General features: G+C 31.8%; 1 protein-coding gene and 1 long non-coding RNA gene across 2 annotated transcripts; one reads left to right on the top strand and one right to left on the bottom strand.

Annotated features, from left to right (window-relative positions):
* Positions 1 to 359: 359 nt before the first annotated feature.
* LOC115957509 lies at positions 360 to 1637 on the top strand. The gene is made up of 2 exons (XR_004084368.1): positions 360 to 968; positions 1020 to 1637. It is a non-coding gene; the product is annotated as an uncharacterized LOC115957509 (long non-coding RNA).
* On the bottom strand, positions 1409 to 4786 carry LOC115957508 (chalcone--flavonone isomerase-like). The gene is made up of 4 exons (XM_031075766.1): positions 4591 to 4786; positions 4026 to 4184; positions 2510 to 2733; positions 1409 to 1958 (listed from the first exon to the last, which is right to left on the bottom strand). The coding sequence occupies exons 1-4, from the start codon at positions 4694 to 4696 to the stop codon at positions 1746 to 1748; spliced, it is 702 nt and encodes a 233-aa protein (XP_030931626.1). The 5' UTR covers positions 4697 to 4786; the 3' UTR covers positions 1409 to 1745.
* Positions 4787 to 25891: the final 21105 nt, after the last annotated feature.

Here is a 25891-nt window from a genome sequence, read left to right on the forward strand (position 1 = left end):
GTCATATCATGTTCGTAATGCATGCACTACCTTCTAAAGTTCACTCTCTCAAATCATGATAGTCTGCCCTAATCAAATATCAGTTTGGTACATGTAGACATTAAAATTTTATGATGAATTCACAACCGTCCGATCATTCATGATAAAATATTTGTGATCAAATTAATCTCTAAATGATGACATGGATGATCAGCAAATGAAATCAAGCCACGTGGCAACATCAAATGAAGAAAGCCATATGGCAGCATCAGAAGAAAAGATCTATATAGAAAGTTCTTATAAATGAAATACCAAATTAAATTCATATATAATTCAACTCTCAATAAATGCTGAGAGAAAATTTCAAATTAAATACCATTGAGTTACCTATAAATAAAGGCTTCTCTTATGAGAAAATGAGGACACTTAGAGAGAAAACACTACCGACACTCTGCCAAAATAGAGAGTCATCTCTAAAGTTCACAAGAATTCCATTGTTCATCAAAGCCTATTCCTACTTCTTCAAATCAAAGTGGGGATTCTCCTTTAACCTAGTTCGAGATCAAGCCAACAGCCCTCGCATCAAATCAAGCACGTTCGACTATTCATTCAACTTGGAGACATCACATCACAATTCAAGATCAAGCTTCATAGCCCCTTCGGATCGTAACGTTTCTTGGAGATCGAATCAGAGGAATTTATTGTATTCTTTCATTATAAAGATTCATACAGAGGATTGTACTCACATATATACAAATCAATATAAATTGATAATTGGTTACACTATTTCGTGATCGTGTGATTTATCTTTTACGAAAATTGTGTGTACAGTACATTTTTTTTTTCAACTTTTTGAAGATAGAGTTGTTTAAAATAAAAATAAAAAAAAAGGAAAGAAAATGAAAAACACTCTCTCCTCTTGGTTGATTGAAGACCACAATAGAAAAGAGAAATGAGGTAGAAATGTTGTCAGTGGTGTGGGCCAGCAGGTCCATATATATATATATATATATATTTTTTTTTTTTTTTGATGAAAGCAGGTCCATATATGATCATGCCTAAATAAGCCCATGGACCGATATGCAAACGCAAAGGGCCAAAGGCCCACAACTTCTCCATATTGTTGTGTAGTGTGTACCATGTCAAATTCTCATTCTGTCGCGTTATTGGGTAAGTATTGCTTTGCTTCAGCTCTGGAAGCAGCATAAACCTATCCTATTCCTTGACTGTATAGCAACAAGGCACTTTCAAGGCTGCAACTCATGAATCCCAAAAAGAAAAAGAAAAAAGGGAAGCAACCAGTATTAACCATCAAGTGGAATATGTGTTTTGAAAATGAATTTATTTTCATCAGTAATTATAACTTATAAGCGAATTATTTGTAAAGAGGGTAAGGAAATAAGGATCTTTATCATCTCACAGATATGTATATATATTAAAATGGTTTATTCAGGAATGGAAATAAAGGACTTTTACATTGATAAACACAATTATTTTGAACCATACTTATACAAGTAGAGAATACCAAGATACAAATCACGGAACAAACGTGTTCATTTTATAGTTCAGATATTTTTTTCTTGGATTTAAAAGTGTATATTAAAATTTTAAATGATCGTGATTCTCGATACACTTTTAAAATCATAAAAATATTTAATCAGAACCATAAAATGAACTTATCTTGAAATGGACTTAGTGAGAATTTTAATCTATATTCTTCATTGCTCTCCTGTCTCCACTTATTCCTTTCCCTCCAACTCTACTCTTCAGTGACCTTCACATTCACATTGTTGATTTTCGGCCACCTTATCAGTATCCTGTTTCAGCAACTCCGATAACCTCTTAGCCAAACACTCCTTCGCTTCAGGAGAAACACCATGTTTGCCAATAATGGACTCCAGTACTGCCTCTGATAGTAGTTTATTCTCTATCACCGCTTTCCCAACTTCAGGTATTGACCCATCTTTAGAGAAGCCAATCTATAGTAAAAAAAAGGAAGAAAAATGTAAAAATTATCACTTATCTTTCATTCTTACTAACAATAGGATCATTGATTAACATATATCTACGTGGAATTAACAATTTTAGAACTAATCAAGAGATAAAATTTGACATATTGGACATCACAACAAAGACATTTTTGTAATTACAAAATAATCTAAGTATCAAACAGGCAGCACCACATACAAATACGATGTGTCTTGATGTGAATTAAAATGACAAGAGTTTACCCTTTCATATTATCAAATGAAAACTAAAAATTAGCTACGTGGATATTGACATTTTACTCATTATAATTATGGTTAAATGATTAAATTTATAAGTGTTTAACGGTTTAAATTTTTGGAATAATAGGTAATTAGTAAATATTGATTTTTTACTTTACTTCTCATTTAAAATATTAAAAATTTCATGTATTGAGCTCCACTTATTAAAAGAGAGTATTAAGATTATGATTAAATAATTAAATTTATCATTTTTTTAAAAATAGTTTAAGCTTTTTGAAAAATCAATAATTTAAAATACTGACCGTCAATGATCCCTTGGGTGATTGCGTAAAAAGTATAGAAGAACCGGGGGTGAAGTTCTCGTCCTTAAAGACCTCAAGGAACTTTTCAACGGCTTTGGTTTCTGCCTCTGTGTAAAGTCCAACAGATTTCCAAAAGGCAACACAATTCTCTGTCACCTTCTCCGAGTATTGTTGGCCGGTTAATGGCAAGATTGTCGTAACCTGTGTGAATTTCTCAAATGGGCCTACATGTGAATAGGAATAATATTCATATTATTCATCAAAATAATTATTTAAAAAAAAAAAATCTTATTACAAAACTTTATAAGTAGTGCTATAAGTACTATAAGTTTTATAACAATTAGAGCGGGCCTTAGGCCTAGGCCACTTAGACCATTGCCTAAGGCCTCCTACTAGAGAAAGACCCTCAAATTTTAGGGCAAAAATTGATCTATTTTTTTGGAGATATAGGGGAAAAAATTAGTTTTACATTTTTCCTCTACTTTTAAGAAGTCTCAAAGAATTGATTAATGTTAGAGTTAAAACAACTTTAAATATATAGGTCTTACAAATATATGTGTACTAATCGCAAGAAATAATTCAGATAAGAAAATACTAGAAATATTATTAATTTTACTTGAAAACTTTTACAAATTGATGTGACAATTAATATAATATGCAAAAGTCAATAACCTATTAAATACATTTTTGAATTATTTTTTTGTGATTGTTTATACAACTTTGTAAGTTTCATATTGTAAAAGAGAGATGCTACGTCTACAACATTTTTACAACAAGTCACATGTGGTTAGTTGTTATTGGTTTAAATTTCAAACTAAGGCTAAGATTACTTTTTTGTTCCAACAATAACAACTAGTAACAACTTACCATTTAGGATTTGTTGTAAAAATGTTGTAGACATATCATTTCTCATTGTAAAATTTATAATATTTTTAATATCACTCATTCAAATACTTATTTATTATCTTCTTGAAATGTCATTAATCGCATTCATTACTATATTGTTTGTAAGTTTTTTTAGTAAAATTTACTATAGTTTTAGCATTTTTTTTTTTAAAAAAAAAAAAGCATATTACAAAATAAAAATAATGGATTTTTGTTATAAAAAATTATAATATTAAACACTAATTAAATATTATTTAAATGATAACAAAAATATCTCATTTAAATTAATCATCTTAAGCCTCTAAATTTGTTGGCGCCACTACAATAAAGTTATAAACTAACATGTCATTAATAGAGACAAATTAAATATTATTATTGAAGTTCAACCACATCCATTACCAAGTCAATTTTTTATTTTTTAACTTTACCGAGTCAATTTTTTTAGACTTTATAGAGTACAACCTTTTTTAGCATAACAAAAAAATAAATAAAACTTGTACTAGCTTTTTTCTCCAAACTTTAAACATGAGTTGTCAAAATGCCCATAAACGACCAGGTCAAATTAACGAAGATCCTGAAGGAACCCAGGGCAGATTAAACTGTAAAAACTATAAACAGTTAAGTCCCTTACCTGTAACGATATCCCTGAAGAACTCAACGGATTCAGTCAACTCCTCCGCACTCTTTCCCCTCCACTTAACGGCGAGCGACGGCACTGCATTATTCTCCAAGTACACTCCGATCGCCGTGAACTTCACGAATTTCCCTTGAATCTCCAACCCTCTCACCCCTGCGCACGTTAGCAAACACCACAAACCGTACTAAATATAATGAAAAATTAAGAAAAAAATAGTAAATTATCAACTGTCACAACCGTTTAAACAGTTAAAAAATAGTAAAAGAGATTGAAACCCATGTATTTGTAAGTGAAATAATTTTTTCATCAAACTTTTAGATTTTTTTTTTTGTGCAGGCAGGAGATCATGATAAAAACATAGATTGACCCAACAGGTTTAAGAATTAGGTGTTTTGAAAGCTTAAAAATACGTTTTTAAAATTCAAAACTCTTATCCGAACGCATCGTTAGGAAACGATGAATATAATAATTTAATCTAACCAACAGAAAGAAATTAAATACAACACACAAAAAAAAGGTGTATACAAATTGCAGTGAAGATTAATTAAGATTTAAGAACCTGCGCCGCCGAGGAACAGTGTGTTGGTTGAGCCCGGAGGTTTTGCCGTGGATGGGAACGCCACGTGTTCGACCTGAACTCCTGGAAGAGACGCTGCTAGGACCATTTCTTTTGCTCTGTTGAGTGTGAGAGTGTCTCTTTGTCTTTGTTGTTAATCTGTGTCGGTGTGTACGTTTGACTGGTGAGAAGAACGGTGTTTGATAGTCGTTTTATAACGTTAAATGTACGACAATTTAAGGCGGTAGATGGGTAGATGGGTGCACGTGTGTTGATTGATAGGTCACGTGCGAGGAAGGAATCGAACGAAAGCTTACCAAATTAGTCGCAAGCAATAATATCCAATGTCCAATGTCCACACCTACCTTGTTTGGTAGACTTTAATATGATATATGAGTATTCATATCATATGAGTGAGAAAATGAGGACCACCTCTTAATTTTCAATTTTTATTAGGTAAGATCAATTTTGTCTATGTTTTTTGTTTTTTTGTCTTTAATTATTTTTAGGAAGAACAATATTGCAAAAGGTTTCATTTCATACAAGGATAAATAAAGGAAAGAATAACGCGTCAAATGTATGATATTCTATGATTTGATTACTGACTAATATTCAATTTGTTTTTTCCGTTATTAGGCTGAATTGTTGTGGTTGTGTTTGGGGAGTCTACGTTTTGTATGAGATGAGAGGAGTGTTTTGTGGAATTGTTATACTATATATTTACTACATAAGAGACCCATATGTCAAGATATTATAGCACATTTGGTAGACTGTAATAGGCACTGTAATGTAATAGTTATTCCTATAGTTTAGTTATTCAATAATTTGGTTATGTTTTTATTACAGGGAATAGTCATTCTTTATGAATAGCTATTCTTTAAAATGAGGAATAATTATTCCTCTCTAAAATGGTTGTAATAGATATTCCTTAGTAGATGTAATAATTTCTAACATTAATATATTTCCAAATAAATAGACTTTTCATATCCACCTAACAATTATGGAAATAAAAAATCATAAAAAAATAACTCATCTCTCTCAAATTTAAAATATATTATTTTCTAGGAAATATAATTGTATGAATGAGATTTTTCCTAAAATAGATCATAAGTTTTATTTTAATATTACAACTCACAACCAAACTAATGAATAAATTTAGTTATTCCATTACGACACATTTTATTCTTGGTAATAAAGATTACCATTCCTACTGTAATCTACATTCAATGTACCAAACATACCCTTAGTCAATTTTGCCAGTATGGGCACCGCTCAAGTTCTCCTTGTTGGAATAATCAAGTAATGTCATTGAGTTATAAAAATCTTGAATTTTGATATATCCCACGAGTTAATATCAAATAAGCATATGGCTGTCGTATATATGCAAGTTTCATGTGTATGAATTTATCATGCGTGATATGAAAAAAGTCTAATAGCCATGACTTTAAAAAATCAAACCACGTGAATTTCGTCTAAATCCTATTGGTTCTCTCTAAAATTTAAAATTATATAAATAAATAAAAACCCGAAAGTTTGCTGGTTTAACCAGCTAAATTAGGAAAATGAACTGGACCGATTAGATTGGTTTTGTATGACACAAAAATGTAGCTGCTTTGGCAAAACTTCTCATTAATACGACTACATTAATGTAGTCAAAGTAAGAGTGCAAAAGTTAATTTATAACGAAATCACATCAATGCAATAAAAAGCAAAAAATAATGCATATATTAGGAACCTATTTAGTATGAGTTTTACTAACAGATGTCCTTGGAGTCTAGACATCTATTAATAAACCATTTTAGAACAAAATTTATATAAAAGTGAAAATGTAACTAATTTTTTGACAGCTTTTTAAAAATTTTATTAAAAATTTCCTTAAATGAATGATTAAATGATGCTCTAAAGACATCTATTAAGCGAACCTATATATTATTTTATATCAGTTTTGTTAACAAAAGCTGGGCAGCATCTATTAATGACCCAACTGCTGGTAGGGATGGAAATTTTGCCCGCCCCTTCTCGCTTCGCCCCGCACGGGTTTTTCCCATCCCACAAAGGTGGTGGGGCAGGATGGGGCAAGATTTTAGCCCTCCCCCACCACTCCCCATCCCCACCCCGCCCTGTGTTGCTAAGGAATTATAATTGTAAATTTTTTATACCTTAAAACCCTATTATTTAAACAAATATATCAATATTAGTTTATTTTATTCTACCCAACGTAGTTCTCTGCATTTATTTTGTTATGTGTTATATTATGAGTTTTTTTTTTTTTTTTTTGGTGATTATTTTGTTAAATACTTAGGTATATTATTCAATTTTTTTCTAAAAATTGATTTGATTTAATGGGATAAATTTAGTTGTAATTTCAAGTATATTATTATTAATGAAATAGGTTTCATTAAAAAAATTGTATTAGTTGTAGGGCAAATTAACAAAAAGTAGAGTTTTATGGGGTGGGGTGGGATTTCGCGGGGCCCCAAGGGACAAGGATGGGGTGAGAAAGTTTTCTCCGTCATGCGGGGTGAGATAGGGACGAAGATCCCATCCTTCGGCCATGCCCCGCCCCATTGCCATCCCTAGCTGCTGGGCCCCACTTGCATAGGAAAATGGTAAAAGTTAAATTTTCAAATGTTATTAGTTATAGGTCCGTGCGTTGCATGGTTTTATGAAAAAACTTATAAAATAAATGTATAAATAATTATATATTTTAATAGATTCAATAAAGATAAAAGAAAAAATTATCAAGTGTAAATAATTATCTCACTAAAATAAAGGGTAAGATTTCTTCCTAAAATTAAATTAAATTGATAATTCCAAATTTAATTTTAAATTGATAATTATTTTAAAAAAAGTAATATTATAAATTAAAATTGAAGTTGATAATTCAAGAATACCCGTGTAGAACATCTTGATAATTTGATGTAACATAAAAATCAAATAAGAAAATTGTTAAAATTAATCTATTAATTCTAACCATATTTAATCATTAATTCTAAGACCCTAACCCTAAGCATATAAATTAGATCAAATCTAAGAAAATTAGTTTAAACAAAAGGCAACCAATACAAAAAACCTAATCAATTTAATAAAAACAAAATACAAAAACAAAGAAGGAGCCTTTAGAAACTCGACAATCTTTTCGAATGTTTTGAATTCATTAATTAAAATCACTTGAAGACAAAAAACCAATAATAACACTAAAGAAGATAAACAAAATGAAAATAATAAATAAATAAATAAAAGAATGCATACATGCATTTTCATGGAATTTAGGCATTCACATATTAAAATAAGTTTCACTCCAAAAAGGATATAGAGGGATATATATATATATATATATATATATATATATATTGTAGGGACACGATTCGTGACGAACCGTAACAGTGTTGGGTTCGCACGTGAAATGACCCAAACAATATCATTTGTAGAGCGTGGGTTTGAAAGGCTAGGCCTTGGTCCCCAGGCGGTGGGTTTTTCGTGATGTTCATGCATGGTTAAGTTTCCTTCACCCCTTGGAGTCTTTCTCCTAGAGGTGGGCTGGGAGGTTATGGTTTTTTACCATTTTTCCCAGCCTCTTTCTTGGTGCACCTATCTTTTTATTATATAGTCCGTCTTGATTGATCCTAGCCCTCCACTTGTTGGTCAGGCAGGTGCTTATTTCTGTATCCATCCCATCAACCGTCCCCTCTTACTTTCTATTAGTTGTGCAGATCGAAACTTACACCGTCCAAGCGTCTTTTCTCATTAATCGGATCTGAGTGTTGGCAGAGGCATTTAATGCAGAGGGGACGCATTTTCCTTGATCCAATCCTACACCCTGCTTCCCGATGGGCCCCATTCCACTCATATCCCCTTTAGGGGGCTGCTTGGGAATAGCCTCCACCAAGATGTTGGTCTTCCCATTGAAGCTCTGGAATGCCGAGGACAGGGTAGTTTCTCAGCCGTTCCCCTTGACACCCCGACCATCGATTATTCGTCATCGGCAAAATACCTCCTCGGCATGGGCCCTGAGCCCAGATAGAGTTTGGGCCGGATTGTAGACCTCTCGGACCCACATATATATATATATAAATATATATATTGGTAGAGTTTCATTTGAAAAATAATTCATTTAAATCTTATTGAAATTAAAGATATCTAATCAATGTGTTTGTTTTTATCCCATAAAAATTGGAATTAAAAAAATGTCATATGAATAGAATGAAAAAAAAAAAAAAAAAAAGTTGATTCAACATAACGTAACATATAAAAATTAAAAATTTTTAAAAATAAAAAATAAATAATAAATAAAATAAAATAAAAAGAGAAAGAGAACATGGTTGATAGCTATAAGGAATTCTGATATATATATTTAAATGTCATCAACGTAGAAATTATCAAATTAATGGAGATATATACTTTTTTTTGAATAGATAGAGATTATCAAATTATTGAAGATATATACTGTTTATTGGGATAGATTTATATTAATCACGTCTTGAAGAATTTGGATTGTGCTTATCCCTTAATAATCAAGTTTTATAGCTTGATATTTTGATAAAATAATATTAATTTAGTAATATTAAAATTTTTAAAATTTAGATGATAAATATTATCTAAATTAAATTTTTGTATGTTAAATATTATCCCCTAATTTAATAAATATATCCTAACAAATAAAAATAATAATGTTAATTAGATGATAAATATTATCTAAATTAAATTTTTGTATGTTAAATATTATCCCTTAATTTAAGAAATATATCCTGTAGGTACTCAAGAATTCTTGACGTTGACTTTGGCTTTTTGGCTTGATTGCCTTGCCTTGAATTCTTTTTGTCCCACATTGGAAAAATGACTTCTCTCCTTCTACCTTATAAGGCATGAACCAATGAGAAAGAGTACCACTAGTTTGGTTTTATTGTAGGTACTCAAGAATTCTTGGCTTTGGCTTTTTGGCTTGATTGTCTTGCCTTGCCTTGCCTTGAATTCTTTTTGTCCCCATCTACCACAATAATTGTCATCCGTACATCAGAATGAGATAAACCAATTGTTTAGAGGAAAACTATACATACATGTGATGTAACCTGGATGAAATGAAACTTTCCCCTTTTTTTTTTGATAATCAGAAACTTTCCCTTTTTATGGTCATGTAAACAGAAGTAAAATATCACCTATTTGCCTTCTTCTTTTCTTTTTTTTTTTACTCTCCTTTGAAAACTCTCTCTGACTATCTCTCTCTAGTCTTTGCTACTAAAATTCAAAATTGGCAAAGTTTGTTGGGTAGGGGTTTCGTATATTACACCTAGTGAGGTGTGTGAGACTTGTGACTGTCAAAGAGTTACAATTTATTTGAAGTACTTTACTTCCACAATTCTACTTATACCCTAATTTAGGTCTTATACTTTTCAATTTCTAACATTGGATATTTTTACTGTGGTTGAAAAAAAAAATCAAATATAACATTTGAGTATAACATAATTTTGAATTTTGTGATGCATACATACATACATATATAAATATATATATATATATATATAAAGTGAATTAGTGAATGTAATGGTTCTAATTAGAGGTGTTTGTGATGCGGTTTAGTCTGGTTTTGGGCCAATTTAAGCACCGCACTTTGCGGTGCGATTTGGCCAAAACCATCACCGTACTGCACCTCAATTTTGCGGTCATGTGTGCGGTGCTGTATGGTGTACAAGGTGTGGTTTGGTCAGTTTCAAGATGGTATATTTTTCAAGATGTCATAGCCAATTACTAGTTTACTATTAATAACTATGATAATACGACAGTAAGTTAATATATAATGTGTGTAACATAAAAAGAAACACGAATATATAGAAGACAACCAAAAAAAATTCATGACAGATTAACAGTAAACTAAAAGTACTACAAATATATAAAAAACGAAAAAATAATATTAAAATTTTGAACTTTTGATTTTGTGTGAGTGAGAGTGAGAGCATGAGATAGAGAAGTGAATGAGGTTTTGAACTTTTGATTTTGTATTTAACTAAAATGAAGCCATTTTTAATGTGAAATTGGAACACACTAAGGCTAGTTTGGCCACTTATTTCATATAATATTAAATTAATAATATATATATATGGGTGTGGTGTGGTGCGATTTTGTGCAGTTTTCTTATTATAAAACCGCACACCGCATTGCACAATGCGGTGTGGTTCACTACCACATGCGGTGTGGTTCACTACCACTTGTGGTGTGGTGTGATTACTCCATTTTAAGAGTGGTTTTGGTCAGTTTGGATGTGGACGTGCAGTTTGAGCAATTTAGTGAACACCCCTAGTTTTAATTATTAGGTAAGGCAAAAAAATATTGTTAACATTTTGGCAAAGTTGAAAATTATTTTAATTTTATTCATTCATCATCACATTCTTTACTTGTAATTTGAAAAAAAAAAAAAAAAAAGGAAAAAAATCACATTCTTTACTTAAACACATTCTTCCTTAGCTCAACAAATTACAATAAAAATGGAAAAACATTGTTTATCAAAAATTATTATACAATAAAATCCATCAACACATAATTTCACCCATAGATATTTGGGCATATGAGTTTTATTGATGTGGTGGGTTCCAGTTAGTTCAATTGGTAAAGTCTCTGATAGTTGTATAAGAGATATGAGGTTCAATCTCCGCCTACACCAAAAACTGATTGGTGTCTTGGTCTGATAATCTATATATATATATATATATATATAAAACCGAAACTTTTGCTGGCACCACAATTTTTCACGTCAGCATAAAAAATAAAAGGCACCACAATTTTCCACATCAGCATAAAAAATAAAAAAATAAATAAAAATTATAACTCCTCAAAACCCTAGCAACCTTACCCCTCTCTCAAGTTAATAAATATAAAGCCACGGTTTCTGCAAACTCTCTCTTTCTCCAGACGTAGGAAGCCCTAAAGCATTCAAGATCTACAAAACCCTAGTAACCTTACCCCTCTCTCAAGTTAAGAAATATAAAGCCACAGTTTCTACAAACTCTCTCTCCAGACGTAGGAAGCCCTAAAGCATTTCAAGATCTACAATGCACGGTATAGATTTTAGCTTATAAAGTTCAGCTTTTGTAAGGTTAGTTTGTTTATATATTTAGTCCTTATGTTTAGGTTTAGGTTTTAAGAGATTTATATATTACTACTATGTGACTGAATTTCCCGTGACATCAGTTTTATTTTTTTTTTTTTAATTTGTTTTATGTAAGGTTAGTTTGTTTACATCAGTTATTTATCTCAAAGATAAGGCTTTTATTTATACCGCAAGAACTATTTAGGTATGTATCCCTTACAAGCACACATGAACTTAAATTGTCTTTTAATATATGCATGCTTTATTATTTTCTAATAGTTTTCCCGTGCATCGCACGGGTTAGCGACTAGTAAAGAGTTATTATCAGGAGCAAACGTCATAGGTTGAAACTCTCTAAAAAAAATGTTTTATTAATGTGAGTAATGTCCATTTAAGATAACGTATCTATTAATTACAATCCCTTATTTCAAGTGAAGACCCTTTGGTTCCAACCACGTTGCCTTTATACATAAGTTTATTTATTTTTTTCATTTTAGGGGTATGAGTTTTTATTTATTTGTTGTTGCACCTAATAATGCATTCAGGTTGCTTACGTACCCTTGGCGGGGATCAAGCCAATTCGTTCTTAAATTGAGGCTTTAGATTTAAAAACCTCAAATATGATTTTTTCAATTTCAAGTGATGAACATTTAAATAAAATATTTTGTATTTAATTAAGCATTGACTTAATTTTATTTTTGGGTGAGATAATTTATTTTAATCTCAAGGATAAGTCAAGGGCCCATGTTTTTTATGGAAATTGAACCAAATACTCTCTTTTTGAAAAATTTAATGTCCAAACAAATTTCCATTTCTTTCATTTGCTTCTTGGTAGGAATTTTAGATAGAAATGATATTTTGATTGAAGTCCCTAAAATTAATTAAGAGAAAGAAAAATCTTTTGAAGCAATTTTATATTCATGCACATCTTTAGAGATTGGGAATTAGAAATTTCTCTCAAATCAATTTTATGATCATTTTATTTTGGGAATTAGAAACTCCAATTTTGGTTGAAGAATTAGGAATCCCAAAGAATTTATCATATTGGAAATAATTACTCCATTGAATCATATTATTTTAAATTGGTGGAATCTAGAACTCCAAGTTATTTAATTGGTAGAATCAAGGACTCCATTTGAATTGATGCGAAGCAATTAGAAACTCCACTCCATTAAAAATAATTTGGACAACAAGGATTCCACTGGATCGTATCATTTTAAATTAGTGAAGTGAAGAACTCCAAATTGTTTAGTTGGTGGAGTCTGGGACTCCATTAACCTATCTTTATTAGTTGAGTGAAGGACTTTAGTGAATTAATTCATAATGGTAAAGTTAATGACTTCGTTGATGTATTTGATTTGGTAGAGTACTCTAATATTTAAAGGGTTATGCTAATAAGTGCCCTTAAAGTAATGGTTAACAATCCATTTTAGGAAAATTTTGACACCACTTTTATTGGAAATGAAAAAATCTGTCAAAATATTAATTATTTTTTTTTTCCCATGAAAACTTTCTTTAAATAGATTGTTAACAATTGCTCTAAACACATCCATTAGCATTTCTCATATTTAAATTGTTAGAGTCAACTCAATCAAGGACTCTATTGAATTAATTCGTGATGATAGAGTCAAGGACTCCATTTATTTGTTTAATTGGTAGAGTCAAGGACTCTATTGATGCATTTGAATTGGTAGAGTCAAAAACCCAATTGTTTATATTGGTAGAGGTAATAACTCTATTGTTTAAAGGGTTTGGATTGGGTCCAGTGTCCGGTGACACTGGACTCATTGGGATTGTGACACGTGTCCATACGCATGTCATTATCTCAACAGATCCAGTGCACTAGAAGCATTGGACCCAAACTGCTCCATTGTTTAAAATGGTAGAGTCAAAGACTCTATAGATGTATTTAATCAAGTAGATTCAAAGACTTCATTATTTAATTTGGTAAAGTCAAATACTCTATTAAATTAATTAAAATAGTAGAATAAATGACTCTATTAAATTAATTAAAATGGTAGACTAAAGTACTAAATTGAATTAATTAAAGCCCAAACTACTCTCTTGTTTAAGATGGTAGAGTAAAAGATTCTATAGATGTATTTAATCTAGTAAATTCAAAGACTTCATTATTTAAATTGGTAAAGTCAAATGGTCTATTAAATTAATTAAAATAGTAGAGTAAATGACTCTATTAAATTAATTAAAATGGTAGACTAAAGTACTAACTTGAATTAATTAAAGCTTGGCGGAAGATGGGGAATAGTTACTTCATTTTTTTTTTTTTTTTTTTTTATACAAGATAGAATTCTACTTTAACCTAATCTAAGTGTATATGTATGTAAAACTTCCTCCTGGAGACTTGAACCCTGGGCCTTACCCCTCACACTCCACAAACACTTATACTTGTGGAGTGACCATCGCACTAAGAATGTGCGGTGGTGAAAATAGTTACTTCGTTACTTCCTTCTATCACACGTCCTCACGTTTATGTGTTTGTTCCTTTTAGGGTGCGTTTGTTTCGACTTCAAATGAATTCCGGAAATCAATTTCCGGAAAATGGAGCGTTTGGCTGTGACGGAAAATATTATTTTCCGGAAATGAATTTCCTGTTGACCGTTGTTTGAAGCCTTGACCACGGAAATGCAAATCTGCCTTCATTTTCACTTCAAATGAATTCCGTGGCTTGCAAAACGCAGAGAGAGGGAGAGAAAAAACAGAACACAACACGCGAGCTTGAGCCCCAGAACAAAACGGCGATCGAACGCGCGCGGACCAGTTCGATGACGGCGATCGACGCTTCGCGAGATCGCGCCGTCGATCGCGATCTCGCGAAGCGTCGATCGCCGTCTCGCCTTCGCGAGATCGCGTCGGATCGAGATCGCGATCGACGGCGCGATCTCGCGAAGCGTCGACCGCGAGATCGCGCCGTCGCGAGATCGCGATCAACATCGCGATCTCGCGACGGCGAGACCGCGCCGTTGATCGCGATCTCGCGACGGCGAGACCGCGATTTTCTGGGTTGTGGCTTTTGTGTTTTCTGGGTTTTGTGTTTTCCTCCTTCTTTTCCAAACACTAGAAAATATTTTCCGGAAAATTTTTTGAAATACAACCAAACACACAAAAATATTTTCATTTTCCAGAAATTAGCATTTCCGGAAAATATGTATTTTCCGGAAAACGTTTTACGGCAACCAAACACAGCCTTAATTTTTTATTTGTTGCTTTCTCTTCTTTTGATGTGACGTGTTGCAATTTGCAATTAATACTGTTCTTCTTCCATTTAATAAGTGGTGTGTGACGTGAGTATATTTTACTCAGCCACTCGTCCCACGCTGGTTTGAGTATATTATTATTACCATTCCTATTAGGTAAAACATTATCATTTAAATTCTATTCAAACTAAAAGTCTATTATTAAAAATTTTAAACTTAAATCCCAAACAATAACTCATGTTTTCTTTCTAAAAAAAACTATGTTTTGACTTTTACTCAAACTAAAAGTCTATTATCAATATTTTAAGTACAACTAATTAGTAAATTAATTTTATATTATTTGTTATGATATTTTCTCAAATTAAGGATAACATTTAACAACTATTTGATTTAAATAAAACTAAAAGTCTACCATCAAAATTTTATAAGCTTAAATCTCACACAACTCATGTTTTTGTTTTGTTTTTTTCCTCAAGTTGCATCTTATTAAATTAATATTATATTAGAATATTAAGTTACATGACTTTTGACTAAGGGATAAAAGATTTAACAATAATTTAATTTAGATAAAATTTTATTATCTACATTTTAGAAATTTAAATTCTACTCCAACTAATAGTATATTATCAAAATTCTCTCTCTCACACACACACATATATAATGTCATGGCTTTTTGATATAATCTCTCTTAACCAATAAAGTCATCCCTATAATTAAATCCCACACAATGCACTTCATGTTGTTATATTTTTCTTTTTTACTTTTTTTTTTCCCAATATGCAACTTACGCTTATTTTTTAACCTAATAAATTTATTTTACTTATTGTTTTTTGCTTATGAATTTGTGTGCAAGATATTATGCAAAATGAAGTTTACTATAAAAAAATAAAATTATGGACACTAATTTAAGTTCTTGGTTCACTTATGTAAGCTTCCTGATGAAGTCATTGTCTTCTCCATATTAAATGCACTATACTAGCTAATCATGCCGCATTAATGACTGAATGACCATTTTGAAAAGTGCCCCAATAGCCTGTTAACTACTCAACTCATCCTCAAAATGAGGGAAAGGGAAATATGAGACAACTATCTTACCTGAAGGGTCATCCACTCTACAAGTGGACCACTAAGATGGAAGCACTAGAACTATAAATAGGAAAAGATCACACATGCTGTGGAATTGAGAATTACCAAGCCTAAGAGATGAGAAATTATACGGTCCTCATGATAGATCACGTCATTTGTCCACTATTCTAGTAAAAGACTCCTACCTATTTAAAATTTCTAAGTCAGTATTCAATTTTTATTTAAAACTCTACAATTTTAAACAGATGAGAGTTTTTTACTAGAATGGTAGATCACAACACTTGTCCACCATGAAGTCCTTATAATTCTTTCTAAAAGAGAAAGAGAGAACGTTGTTTACACTTGGGGGAATTTTGTCTTGTATTCATGCCATTGTAATAGTGCTCATCTGATATTCCGAGGGGAGTTAATAAGGGGGTGTTTAGATTTGTTGTTTCTATAACTCATAACTCTATTTCCATCACTCATAACTCAAAATATGTGACTCCCACGAAAAAAAAGTCTATTTGGGTTTGTTTTTTGTTTTTGTTTCTATCACTTAATTCTTTTGATTTTTGAGTGATGAGTTATGGAAATTGAAAACACATTTTAGGTGTTTTCAGTTTCCAATGACATTTTCGTAATTAAACCCACATGCATGGACCCACTGTCAGTGTACCACACGTGAGGCATTGCTTTTGATGGTCTTTTAATGGCTTTCTTCTCCACAAACATTTTCTTTTTTCTCTCCTTTCTCTGGTCTACGCTGCACTCCATTCAATTCTTTCTTTCTTCTTCTCTTTTTTTTTTTTTTTTTTTTTGTTCTTCATCACAGAACCCATGAACTCTTCGCTGCAGTTCTTTCTTTTTTTCTTTCTTTCACTAGGTTTGGTGAGTTTGGGTTCCTGGGTGTCTTTTTTTTTTTTTTCTTTTTTTTTTTTCTTTTTTTTTTTTTTTTTGGTTCTTCATCACAGAACCCATAAAATGGTGCTGCCGCTGGTGATGGTGGAGATTGTCGGAGGTCCGATTTTTCTTTCTTTTTTTTTTTCTTCTTTCTTTTGGCTTTTCTCATCTCAGACCCATAAAAAAATAAAAAATAAAAAATAAATCAACGATTGGGACAATGAATTGGTTGTTGTGGGTTTGTGAATTTTCTGGGCGCTTTAAGGATGCTAATGAATTTTGTGGGTTTGTGCTTCAAGCTCAGAACTGAAGTGGTTGTTGTGGGTATTGGGGGCTGAAGGGAAAAAAGAAAAAAAAGAAAAAAAAAAGGAATGCCTGGGTTGAAGTCTCTAGTTTTTGGAGGAAATAGTGTGAGGCGGGTAGGCTAATAGGAATGCCTGACATGGTGCTCAGGTATGGGTTCCACAAAAAGTAGAAAAAATTGAGTGATGAGAAGTTGAAAACGTGTGCCAAACGGGTAGGGTGTAGGAAGTTGGGGTATTTTAAGTAATGAGTGATGAGTGACGAAAATTGAGTGAGGAGTGATGAAAAAAAAATAAAAAAACCAAACAGACCCTAAATATCAAGATATTATTTGTCCTTAATCTGTCCTGATTCCAAAGTTTCTTTTTCTTATCTGAGTCTATTTTCATTGCTTAACTGTTAAGCCAAAGGTTCATCTCTTACAAATTAATAATTTGGGATAGAGGCCTAGCCCAAAGAGGGTTTCTTGGTTTTTAGCCTATACAAAAAATATTTACTTATTTTATAATTTATTATACTACTTATTTAATAATTTTGTTTCAATTATATTATAAACAATACAACTTACATATGAATTTTTATCAAGCCATACATCGCATCTGTATATAAAATTAATAGCCAAAGTTTAGAGAAAATCCAATTAGATTTTAATTGGATTTTCAATTTTGTGCCACGTTTCCTATTTAATTTTTAATTTTGTGTCAAGTGAATTATTGAGTGTAAAAATCAAAGAGTTCAATTTCAATTAGATTCTAAATTGGATTTTAATTAGAGTCCAATTTTTCACCATGTGTTCATCTAAGTTTTTAATTTTTGTGACAAATGAATTATTGAGTGCAAAAATCAAAGAATCTAAAGCCAATTAAATATATATATATATATATGTGTGTGTGTGTGTGTGTGTGGGGCCAGAGAACTTGTGATCCCGACCCACTTTGCTTTAGGGCCCAAGGCCCGAGCCGAGAAGGAATATTGCCGATGACATACAGTGAAAATCCAAATGGCCTAGAGATACAGTCGAGGATGATTCTGTCATTGGCATCCCAATGCGCTCCTGAAAGAAAGGGCAAGTACGGTATAGGAACAGTTTAAGGAAAAGCTGAACACCTCCACATTGATGGAGAAAGGACCCCTGGACAATATGGCGACAAAGGACAAAAGAAAGACTGCCATTACTGCAATTAAATACTCTGCGCTAGACAGAGCAATGCTTTTTAGTTTTTACAACCACCCTCAACCACTTTGGGTATGGGCTGATGGGACAAGTATCAGCCCTGAAAAGCTGAACCTACACGTGGACGTTGGAGGAAGGGTAAGGGCTAATATAAAAAGATAAGTAAGCAATCCAGAGAAAGGGCTGGGAAAAAAGGCTAAGAACCAGAGCCTCCCAGGCCATGCCGAGGAGAAAGACTTCTTGAGCAAACATGGTTCACCTCTGTATGAGTACCATGACCAACCACGGTCCGGTGACCAAGGCCTAACCTTTCAGCCTACGCTCTACAAATTATATTATTTGGGCCCTTAACGTACGAACCCAATACCATTTTGGGGTCGTTACAAATTGAGTCCTTACAATATATATATATATATAAATATATATGTAAAATGAGAAATCATTACATATTTTAGAAATATATGATTTAAAAAAAAGTATAAGCTAATACCATGTATAATTTAAATATCTTCTAAAAAAAATACCATTTGAATTATATAATTATAATTATTTTTAATTGTATCCATATATGTGCACGAGACTATAGTGGTAATAATACTAGAAACTAAAATAAATTTATCCAAGCATTGATTAGTTTTTTTTAATAATAAAATACCCAATAGGTGTGTGACGTGGTGTTAAAAGTGTGATTATTGAATAAACATGTGGGACCTCACCCTTCTATTGTTGTTGACATTGTATTTGTATGCTCTCATTCCTCGAGAAAATTGGGGTTTAAATTCTCCACCTTCCATTGTCGAGAGTTTGAAATTAGTGACATTAAAAAAACAAATTTAAAAAAGAAGAAGAAAAAGTTCTATGTTCACGGGGCTAGGCCTAATAATATACGATCCATATGACTGTGTGAGACGCATATGAGGAATGAGTACTCCATTTAGAATGCACGGGCCAGTATTATCGGCCCTATTTGTAACAGCTAATTGGGCTAAACTGGCCCAATGGATATCAGGTGGACCTATCTCATTTCATCAATAAAATTTGTGGGAGCTCATCTCTTTCTTGGCCCAAGAATGAGTGCAGTCATACCACATTGCCATGAACCCATGACACAGTTTATTCAATGGGTGGACTTTTTATTAATAATTTTGAATCTTTTTAAAAATTATTCAAGATCAAAATGACGTCATTTTGGGACTGAATTAATAATTGAATCAAGTTAAAAGTTGAGAATTCTAGCCTTTTGCCCTTAATTTTTAAAAAATTAAGCAATATGCCCCTATTTCGAAACTATATAGAGATATGCCCTTGTTTCGATACTCGATTATCTTAAAATCAACTTTCAATGAAATACTCGATTCGTAGAAAATCGAGTCATGACCAATAAAACTTAAAAAATTTAAAAATGCATGGAACTCGATTTTAGGGAAGTCGAGTTCCAAAACGCTGCTATAGGGCTTTAAAATGTCACTATAAGGCTTAAAAACGCCACTATAAGGATCCCTGAATCTGGTATGGTCACATTTAAAAAAAAAATTGCAGGAAAACGCCGCTATAGGGCTTTAAAACGTCACTATATGGCCTAAAAACGCCATTATAGGACTCCCTCAATATAGAGCAGTCAGACTCATAAAAAAATTTGCATAAAAACGCCGCTATAGGGTTTTAAAACGTCATTATAGGGTTTAAAAACGCCACTATAAAGCTCCCTGAATATGGGGCGATCACACTTATAAATTTTTTTTTGCATGGAACTCAATTTCCTGAAAGTCGAGTTTCATGCAATTTTTTTTTCTTTTTTAAGTTTGATTGGGCATAACTCGATTTTCTATGAATCGAGTATTTAATTGAACTCGATTTTAGGGTAATCGAGTATCGAAACAGGGGCACGCCCCTATATAGTTTGTAAACAGGGGCATATTGCTAATTTTTTAAAAAATTAAGGGTAAAGTGCCAAAATCTCCGTTAAAAGTTAGAGGATTGAATTGACCAAAATCAAAATTCTAGTATTGAATTAAATTCTCTGATTGATTTGAATTTTAAACAAATTTAGAGAGTATAATTTGTAATTTAACAAAAAAAAAAAACTAATTCAAGTACTAAATTATTGAAAATTCCAATCAAGTGAATCATGTGAATAATTGAATTGTTGAAGAATCCAATCGACTGACTTGACAAAAGAATATTGATACAACACATTCAAAAATGTCTACTTGTAAGGTTTCATGTGATTATGGCATGATCAAATATTTCAATGGAAATCTATAAATGGTTAGGATTTTCAAATAATTTGTATATATTAAGAGGATTCAGAAAGTTAGTTATTACTTTTTTTCATGTCAAAAATACCCCTAAATTAATTAACCAACAACTTAAAAATAGGGTTAAAATAGTAAATTAACAAAAGAAAGTTAGTTATTGCTTTATTTATTGTAAAAAATACCCCTACCTAAAACTTAAAAATGGGGTTAAAATAGTAAATTGACAAAAATAATAAATTTATACTTCTACGTTGAAATATATTCCTGCTTCTAATGAACTCCTACTTTTACGTTGATTTAAATTCCTATCTCTATTCACTAACTCTCTACAAAATAGGATTACTCTTTTATTAGTTTTAAAACTCCTCCAATCTACAAAACTTACCCCACGTATTCATTTTTTTTTTTACCCAAAAAATACAAGAGAGCACTGTGAGCGTTGTGAGATTTTATAATATGAGAGAGCACTGTGAGCACTGAGATTTTATAATATGAGAGAGCACTTAGAGGCTGTTTGGCCACCATTTTTTGGTCACTCAATTTCCGTCACTCATCACTCTAAATACCAAGGCTGTTTGGCACCATCACATATGAGTGGATTGTTTGGAAATAGTAATTTTTTTTTAATTAAATAAGATGAAGTATGCTGTAGATTTTTTTTTGTTTGTTTGTTTCTTGTTTTTGTTTGAAATTTAAAGTTTCAATTTGAAGGTGGATTTTACTAATGTGTGCTCTAAGAATTTAATTTCCATTTTTTGAAAAATTTTCTTGAAAATTGAAAAAGTAATGACAGCTTTTTCAATTCCCAAATAAATATTTCCAAAAATAGAAAACTTAATATGTGCCTTTAAGACACACATTAACCGGACCTTTCTATCATTCATGCCTAAAGCTTATTTGTCACGCAGAGTCCTCTTCAAACTCCTCTCTCTCCCTCATTCACAATAGATTCATTTGGACTCTACCTCATATTCTTTAGATTCATAAATTTTTTGATTCAAATCCTACTTTAGATCTCTTAACAAATGCTTCCCAACTTTCTCATAAATTTTCATAAATTCTTTAGATTCATATTTACTCCTCTATCCACCAATGGCCTATTCTCATAAATGAAGTCTTTCTGATTCAAATCCTACTTCAGATCTCTTAACAATTGCTTCCCAACTTTCTCATAAATTTTCATAAATTCTTTAGTGTGTGCCCTAAGGACACACAATAGTAACCAATTTTAGAAAAGTTTTATCATAAATTGAAAAAGTTTTGACAACTTTTTCAATTTCCAATAAAACTTATCCAAAAATGAATTTATTAGAGCACACATTAACAGGACCATTTTCAAAATTTTGTACATGTTAGTAAAATCCATTTAATAAAGCAACCTCAAAAAAAATCACCTAAGAATCTTACCATAGCAGATTCATCAATCAGAAAGCAGCTTTACTGAGAACTAAGTAGTCACATCATAGAGTCTATGGACTCTAAACTTAAAGTTTTGGCGAAAATGGGTAATTACCCATAAAAAACAAACTATATAGTTAGTAAGGTCGGTTTACAAACTATATGGATTTTTAGCAACTCGAGCTTTAAAGGCTCGATTTTGGGCCCCTAAATCGAGCCTCTAAGGCTCGATTTTTATGGGTTGTTTATGTCTGATATGACACTTTTTCCAGGTGGCGTCTACATGGAAATCGAGTTTCTAAGACTCGATTTCTAACCAAAAATAAAATATTAATGACTCAAAATGCAATCCAAAATGCAGAAACAACGAAAAAAAACGCAGAAAGAAAGAAAAAAAAAAAAAGAGAAGAAGAAGAAGAAATGGCGATCAGCTCAAGCCGACCCAGGCTGCGCCAGATCCAGGCCGGCGACACAGGCCGCGTGCGACAGATCCAGGCCGTGCGCGACTAGGTCGCCGCGCTACTATTATTATTTTTTTCCTAATGAACACATTCTTCTTTGGGGTTTTTTTTTTCCCCTTTCTTCTCTGATGAACATGTTGTTGTGGTTTTCTTTTCCTGCTGCCTTCTGGTTTTTTTTTTTTTTTTTTTTTTTTTAAATGTAAATCGAGTCTCAGAAACTCGATTTCCATGTAAACGCCAACTGGAAAAAGTGCCACATCAGACGGAAATAACCCATGAAAATCGAGCCTTAGAGGCTCGATTTAGGGGCCCAAAATCGAGCTTTTAAAGCTCGAGTTGGTAAAAATCCATATAGTTTGTAAACTGACCCTACTAACTATATAGTTTGTTTTTTATGGGTAATTACCCATTTTCGCCTAAAGTTTTGATTTCAAACGTTAATTCAATACCATCACTCTATACTTAAAAGTCTTTATTTATTTATTTTTCTTTCAAAAAATAATTTAGAGTCTATGGACTCTAAACTTAAAGTTTTGATTTCAAACGTCAATTCAGTACCATCACTCTATACTTAAAAGTCTTTATTTATTTATTTTTCTTTCAAAAAATAAGTTAGAGTCTATGGACTCTAAACTTAAAGTTTTGATTTAAAACGTCAATTTAGTACCATTTATTTATTTATTTTCCTTTCAAAAAATAAGTTTTTATCTAGGGTATGGTTAATGTGTGCCCTAAGGGCACACATTAACAAATCCATTTTTGAAAAAGTTTTATTGAGAATTGAAAATGTTGTCAAAACTTTTTCAATTTCTGATAAAACTTTTCCAAAATTGGTTTACTATTGTGTGCACATTAATAAAATCCTTTTATCTAAATGTTAATTTTTCGTTATGTCAAATTATTTTATTATTTTTTTTTTAAATGTTAACCTGATCAATTTTTATTTAGGTCTAAGGCTCCAGACTCAAGTTCTGGTCCTCTAACGAGGGCGTGGATTCTCAAATCCCACTTCTGACAAAAACAATCTTATTTACAAAAAAATAAAAAGCTTTAGAATTCAAAGTTTGAATGTTTATCTTACCCAGTTAATTATGTGGCCCATATATCTGTCCTTAAAGTTGTTTGTTTGTTTTTTTTTTTCACCTTCACACGTTTTGCTTTCTTTATGTCTTGTCACTTTGCTTCACCACTTTGTTTTGAATGGCTACTCAGTTTCAAACTTTTAGCAGTAAATTTGACTTTTCAATATATTAGTGAATCTCGTGTACTGTTTACAAAACGTATAAATTTTACTTTTCAGTAATTTTTTCATTAAAAACAAGTTTTACGGTATTATTTACATATTTAAAAATTATTTTGTTACAACATTTTTACTTTTTAGTTTTTAATTTTAATAAAATAAGTTCTATTTAGACGGACCATGATTGGAGGTCACTGGCTTCTTTGCGAGTGACCACCTTGACAAAGAAAATTCATTATTATATATAAATTTTAAAATTTTTATAACCTCCATTTCATGATTGATTGAAGTGTATTGCCCCATTAATTGAAATGAATGAATGAAGCACGATTTAAGGCACTGCAACAACTTCCAAAAAGAAAAAAGTTTGACTGCATGGTAGATAGCTCTCTGGGGCCCTGAGTTAGTCTTAAATGTTGACCGCCAGATCTTTTGGTTGGAGAAAATGGTTTTCTCACCGATTACTAATAAAAAAGCTGCTTATATGCTCATCAGTACAAAAAGCTTGTCACATAAATAATAAATTTACTTCTTGGGTTTTCACATCGAATTTTAATAGGATTTTACTAATATGTGTCTTAAGGACATACAATAATTAACCATTTTTAGGAAAAAAATTTCTTGAGAATTGAAAAAGTATTAACAACTTTTAAAATTTTCGAAAAAATATTTCTAAAAATGAAAAGCTGGCGTAAAGCAGCTCTTTTACGCCAGCAATAATAATGTGCCACGTCAGCCAATAACTTTAAACTTAATACACTTTATTACACACGATTATAACCCACAAAATATCCCAAGACTCAAGCGTATTTTTCTCTCTGATCCCTCTCATCTTTGTTGCTCTCTCCCTCTCATCAAAACCCAGCGCTGATCTGCCAGAGCTTCTTAGACCAAAACATTTAAGCTTTATATTCCAGATCCCGACATATCATTTGTGAGCAATGGAAGGCTAAGCACATATTGCATGTTTCCTTCTTTTTTTGACAATATATAATCCAAATTGAGCCAGCAAACCCAATCAACAAAACCCCCTAATCATTCTGTGCATCTAGCAACAAAAACCCCCAACAACCCAACCAACAAAAAACCCAGCAAATCAAACAAATTTTAGCAAAAAAGAAATTTTTTGCAGCCAATCGACACAAATCAATCAGAAAACGAAAACCCAATGCGCCAATATGAATTTGAGATTGAAAAATCAAACAAATTAAAGTAGTAACTTCTTGTGAATAAATTAAAGTGATCCAAGGCACTAATAACTTTTTTTTCTTCTTTTAATTTTATACCAATAAGGCACTTTTGATTTCCCTTACTTTGAATATTCATGTAGAGCTTCAATTGTTATCTTCATAGGAGTATTATTTTCCTTAGAGGGCTACCTTTTCACTTTTCAAATATTATTTCTGAAACTTTGTTTGAATATAACTCATTCAAGTAATATATTAAAGCGTAAAATAACTTATGGCAAGAACTTGAGTTTTACTCGTACTTCATAATATTTCTAACAAAGAAAATTAGGATTTAAATTCCCCTTCTTAAGTATTGTAATTATCGATTATTAAAAAAAAAATGTAATTGCGAGTGTCAAAAAGGGTGCTCTAACGTCACAATTAGTTTATGAAGTTTAGGTAGGAATGAATCCAGAATGAGAGACTTGAACAAGTGTAAGAAACTAAGAACATCAATCAAGAACACTCAAGGAAAAATATCCTTCTTTATTCTAAAGAAATTTCCACATTACAAATACACATTCTCCATGCGTCGCTGCTTTTTATACTCTCTTTTGCCTTTCTCCTTGAAATCCTTTGTGGCCACATGGCTGGCAAGATACTTGTCCCTTTAGACATCTTCCTCTTTCTTTTCATGTTGAATATGAACTTTTGGAGCTTGAAGCATTGTTCCGATCAGTCATTTAGTAATAAACGTGACTGCACCAGGCAGGTGAATATAGTGTGCGTTTGCGTACTGCGGTTTCAGTGTTTGCGTTTGCGTTTGACTGGTCTTATGGCACTGTTCATGGACTAGCCAAGTTGCACAAAATGCGTGAATAATGTTTTGGTTGTTTAAAAAATATTTTCCTACAGTGTTTTTAGCAATAAGTTTTCAGTTTTCAACAAATAAGCGGAATCTAAATAGATACATAATTAATACAAATGTGATTATTACTTTATTAGGAAGCTTGATTATGACTCCTCATTTTAGTCTC

Source organism: Quercus lobata, chromosome 8 (genome assembly GCF_001633185.2).
Source record: "Quercus lobata isolate SW786 chromosome 8, ValleyOak3.0 Primary Assembly, whole genome shotgun sequence".
Taxonomy (NCBI): Eukaryota; Viridiplantae; Streptophyta; class Magnoliopsida; order Fagales; family Fagaceae; genus Quercus; species Quercus lobata.